This window comes from Triticum dicoccoides, chromosome 2A (genome assembly GCF_002162155.2).
Source record: "Triticum dicoccoides isolate Atlit2015 ecotype Zavitan chromosome 2A, WEW_v2.0, whole genome shotgun sequence".
NCBI classification, from domain to species: domain Eukaryota; kingdom Viridiplantae; phylum Streptophyta; class Magnoliopsida; order Poales; family Poaceae; genus Triticum; species Triticum dicoccoides.
Window position 1 is genome coordinate 703,333,653 of NC_041382.1, and position 4,987 is coordinate 703,338,639.

Here is a 4,987-nt window from a genome sequence, read left to right on the forward strand (position 1 = left end):
AAGACCGTTCGGTCTCTGGATTTTCAGAAATGTTTGTAATGGCCAAGCAGCACGTTCGGCTTTAGGTGTGCAAGGGCCCCCACGTTGATTGTCGCCCTCTTCTCTCTCTGTGTGAGCCTATGTTGTTGTAATCATCCATGTTCAGGTGGGCGGTCGCCCTCCGCTGTTTGCCTCAAAGAAAGGGAAAAAAGAGGTGCATAACATTCTTCATCATTTGCTCAGAGTTTCTAGATACGGCAGGAAGAGGTAGCGCATGGCTATATATTAAACACACGACTCTTCTCAAGAGGCTGGAGGTTGTTCTTCTACTGAGTTATCCTACATTATAATGGACTCATTGTTTTGCCAAATAAAAGTGTTGGAATTTGATCTACCATACCACTCTTCCTATAACATTTTTATCATGTAATCCTTCCATAATTCATATCCATAGAGGGATGGGCACAGGCGCACAGCAACATGCGCCTCTCTGATCTAGTTGCTTGTATATTTCATAATTAATAGAACTGGTTCTTAACAACAAAAGAAACAGATCATTATTTATTTTCCACCAACAAAATTTACTGATCAATCATGGTGGGAGCACCATATTATGCCGTGTCACTTTGAAGGCTAAATAACAGCTAGTAATACATGTTCAACAGATCCCAATTCACAACGCTTAAAAGAGCATAAACTAGTTCAATCACAACTGAACGCCTGATGTCAAGTTCTGCACTCTGTTTAGTAGATTCAGTCAGCTGCACGTACCACGACACCATAACAGAGAGATGAATGTAGCAGCAGGTGTGAAGGATCTTCTGATGGATGCAAAGCAGATGCACTTCTACAGCAGGCTGGGTAGGAATACCAAAGCTGAACATGTCACCGGATTTTTCAGGTGAAAACTCCAGGCTTCACCCTGATGCAAACTCTCCTTACCAAAGCTAACAATCTTAAACTGTTACACTCGGCGCACCCATTGTTCCAACCGCAGCTGTTTCATCGGAGGGCCAACGTAGGGCCTGCCCTTGCGAGGGCACTTCCATTTCCCGCTGACCTCCTGTGCTGGAGCTCCTGCAACTTCTGAAATATTGGTCCTATCTGACAAGGGGCTTCTAGTGCTACCTTGGCCCAAAGCAGTAGTCCCCAAAATGCGGCGGTTCTCTTCCAATGTTGTATTCTCTCTTCCTGTTGAGACCTTAGGAATTTTGCTTGTCCTGCATTTCTCTGCTGGCTTCACCTTTGTCCTGATGGCAACGAAACCATCGGCCGCGGCTGTTCCTTCTGTTTTCTTATGCTCCAGTTTAGGCTTGCTTCGCTTGATTTCATCTCCAGAAAAGCTTTCATTTGTGACAGCTGAACCAATACCACCAGAACTAACAGGCGGTATGTAGTGTTCAGTGGCAGTTTTCTCAATGTCAGCTAGGACTTTATTAGGAGAATTGACTGGCATTTTGGTGCGCTCAATGCCATCTTCTACAAAACCACCTTCAGTATCCCCTGCTAAACTCGTACTACAACAGTAAACAGGCAGCCTGTTGTGTTCAATCACCTGACCTGATGGGGGATTTTCTTGAGTTTCACCTGTACTGATGGCGTGACAATCTGCCGGTAGCTCACTGTATCCAGATGCACCGTCATGGGTTTGTTCAATATGAGGTAAGCCTACAGCGTTGCAGTTTGTCAGAGGCTGTACTGCATTTCTCTGTACAGCCAACACAGCCCGAGTTTCAGATTCATTAGCTTCATCACCGTCGTCAAGAAAACCTGATCCAAACAATTTCCGCAGACTTAACTTAGTCTTCTCACTACCCGCTAGGCCTTTACTAGGAAAATTAACTGGCAGGTTGCTATGTTCAATGCCATCTTCTAGGCCAGTACCTGCTGCTAAACTAGTACCACCACAATTAACTGGATGCTTGCTGGGGTTGGTCTGCTGACCTCCTGGGGGGTTTACTTGTGTTTCAGCTATACAAGTGCCCTCACTATCCGTCACCAGCTCGCTGTATTCAACTGCGCCTTCATGGCTGCGCTTTCTATTCCGTAAGCCTATCCAGTTGCAGTCCCAACGAGGATCTACTGCACTTCTCAGCACAGACGACGCCACCCGACTTTCAGTTTGAGTAGCTTCGTCACGGTTGTCAAGAAAATCTGCTTCAAACAACCCTCGCAGACTTTGCTTAGTTTTCTCCGCATCTGCTAGGCCTTTACTGTGAAAATTAACTGGCAGGTTACTTTCAGTGCCATCTTCTGGTAAACCTTCTTCATTATCTGCTGCTAAACTAGTACCACCACAATTAACTGAACCTTTACTGTGCTTGGTCTCCTGACCTCCCGGGGGGTTTAACTGAGTTTCAGCTACACAAGTGCCCTCGCTATCCATCAGCAGCTCGCTGTGTTCAGCTACGCCTTCATGGCTGCGCTTTCTATTCCTTAAGCCCAACACCACTCGACTATCAGTCTGAGTTTCAGCTATACAAGTGCTCTCACTATCTGTCGGCAGCTCACTGTGTTCATCTACGCCTTCATGGCTGCGCTTTCTATTCCTTAAGCCTATCCAGTTGCAGTCGCACAGAGGATCTACTGCACTTCTCAGCGCAGGCAACACCACTCGACTATCAGTCTGAGTTTCAGCTACACAGGTGCTCTCACTATCCATCGGCAGCTCGCTGTGTTCAACTACGCCTTCATGGATGCGCTTTCTATTCCGCAAGCCTATCCAGTTGCAGTCCCATGGACGATCCATTGCACTTCTCAGCACAGGCAACACCACTCGACTTTCAGTTTGAGTTTCAGCTATACAAGTGCTCTCACTATCCGTTGGTAGCTCGCTGTGTTCAACCATGCCTTCATGGCTGCGCTTTCTATTCTGTAAGCCTACCCAGTTGCGGTTCCACGGAGGATCCACCGCACTTCTCTGCACAGGCGACGCCACCCGATTTTCAGTTTGAGTACCCTCTTCATGGTCATCCAGAAAACCAAACAGCCCCCGCAGGCTTTGCTTCCTTTTCGTGCCCTGTTCAACAGTGCTCCCACCAATCGGAAGGAAATCTCTCGTAGCAGAAGCCTCAGCATGCTCAGCTTGGCTCCCAAAACAATCCCTCTTCAAATCAGTGCCGCCATTCCCAGGGGCGTCTTTAAGAAATGAATGCCCAGCCACCGGGAACTGGATCCCAGCATGCACAATTCAGCAAATATAATGGGTAAGAATACAATTGGGATAAGGTAGCAAGAGAAGCAATTTCAGTAGGATTTGGTTAAGACAGATCAGCAGATTCTTTACCTCCAATGGGTCTTGGGTCTCGCTGCCGTTGTCGACAGCAGGAGGGTGAACAGCCAGCTCCGGCACCTCCGGCGACTCGTACTGGTAACTCGAGAACCAGTTCTTGATGTCCGGCGGCTCTGACGAAAAACACCGAATACAACGTGAGCACGCTTCAGAGATCTAAAATCGTTGGAACAGAACATAGAATGGAAATTCATCAGGGCAGCAGAGGGCACCCACGGGAAGGGAACGAGAAGGGGTACGAGCTGCACCCGCGGGCCTGCAAGAACAGCGAAATCCGGTGAGACCGACGAAGCACCGATTGCGCCGCAGCGCCGGCAAACGGAACGGCGGTACAGAACCAAGAAGCGGAGATAGGAGGAGACCCTCGCGGCGAGGCGTACCTGGCTTTGGGTGGCGGATTCGTCGGCCATGGCGGAGGTGGGGCGGAAGCGAGCGGCGGGGATCGACGGGCGTGTCCCAGAGGAAGAGGCTCCGATTTGGTTTTGCTTCGGAGAGTCAAATTCCGAAGTTCCGGGGAAAAAGGGTGAGCCCGCGCGATAAGGGAGCGGGAGTTTTTTCGTTTTGGCGTTACGGGCGGCGATAACTGAATGGGCCGCCCGGCCCAGAAAAGATTCACCAGGCTGTCATTGGGCCTAGCTTCCGTTTGTTGTAACAAGAGATTACTGAAGGTTCCCTCAAAAAAAGAAAGAGAGAGATTACTGAAGAAAAAAAGGATATTTATTTATGGACAGTCTCCGACACGGTTTTGGAGGCTGTACAACGCGGAGCTATTATCAAGAATCGCACTAGTCTGTTTCTTGCTGCATGTACGCCATGGACTTGAAGACTTGTAAGAAGAGGGAGAGGAAGGCGGCAAGATGTCCCCCCGAGTCGATGGAAGAGCTTGTTCTCGAGATATTTTTTCGGCTGCCAGTGAAGTCCCTCCTGCGGTTCAAGTCTCTCAGCAAGGCCTGGTGCGCAACCATCTCCGACCCCATGTTCATCCGGAGTCACCTTGAGCACCAGAAACCATCGTGGCTCATCACTCCCCACGCCTTGGACAGTACTATCGAAGCTGAGGAGTGGCCAACCACCTTCTCAACCCAAACCCGCTTCTACCGGTGGCAGCTAGGGCTAGGTGTCTCCGATACAAGGCTGATGCACGCAACTGACTTTCCCGGCGAGTTCAGCTCAATCGCTCTCATTGCCCACTGCGACGGTCTGGTGCTCTTCCCTACCAACACCAAGCTCTACCTCTTCAATCCGGCCACCAGGGAGACAATGACGTTGCCTGCAAGTAACCGTACCAAAACACAGTACAAACATATGTTCCTCCCGACGGGGTTTGGTTTGGACCATCGCACTGGCAAGTACAAGGTAGTCCGGGCATTCGTCCGCTCCAAAGATCCTCTCACAGAAGTTTACCGCATGGGGATGGAAGTGTTCACTGTTGGTGATGGTGAGGCATGTACTTCTTGGAGGGAAACCACGACTGATTTGCCTTACCCTGTGGTCGAGTGGATAACCGGGAAATTCGTAAACGGTGGATTGTTTTGGGTCATCGACAGGTTCCATCTTGAGCATGATCGAAATGGCTGCGTCCGCTTCAGCCTGGAAGATGAGACGTTCCGCGTCATTCGTCTACCGGATACCTTGCCATTGGATCGTGCACTCCATGAATCCTTTCTGTTGGACGTGATTCAGCAGGGCAAGCTGTGCCTGACAGGTTTTACCAAG

The 4,987-nt window shown here is 49.5% G+C and overlaps 1 protein-coding gene across 1 annotated transcript; it reads right to left on the minus strand.

Annotated features, from left to right (window-relative positions):
- Positions 1 to 538: 538 nt before the first annotated feature.
- LOC119356400 lies at positions 539 to 3,762 on the minus strand. Its single transcript, XM_037623357.1, has 4 exons — positions 3,652 to 3,762; positions 3,488 to 3,527; positions 3,266 to 3,384; positions 539 to 3,148 (listed from the first exon to the last, which is right to left on the minus strand). Exons 1-4 carry the CDS (start codon positions 3,679 to 3,681, stop codon positions 944 to 946), a joined length of 2,394 nt encoding a protein of 797 aa, XP_037479254.1. The 5' UTR covers positions 3,682 to 3,762; the 3' UTR covers positions 539 to 943.
- Positions 3,763 to 4,987: the final 1,225 nt, after the last annotated feature.

What these genes read in the sequence shown, in the direction of transcription:
- LOC119356400 (XM_037623357.1), bottom strand. Translation starts at nt 3,681, where the DNA reads ATGGCCGACGAATCCGCCACCCAAAGCCAG. An exon ending in CCCCTTCTCGTTCCCTTCCC is followed by an intron (nt 3,385 to 3,487) that starts GTGGGTGCCCTC and finishes GTTTTTCGTCAG; the next exon opens with AGCCGCCGGACATCAAGAAC. An exon ending in AGACCCAAGACCCATTGGAG is followed by an intron (nt 3,149 to 3,265) that starts GTAAAGAATCTG and finishes GCTGGGATCCAG; the next exon opens with TTCCCGGTGGCTGGGCATTC.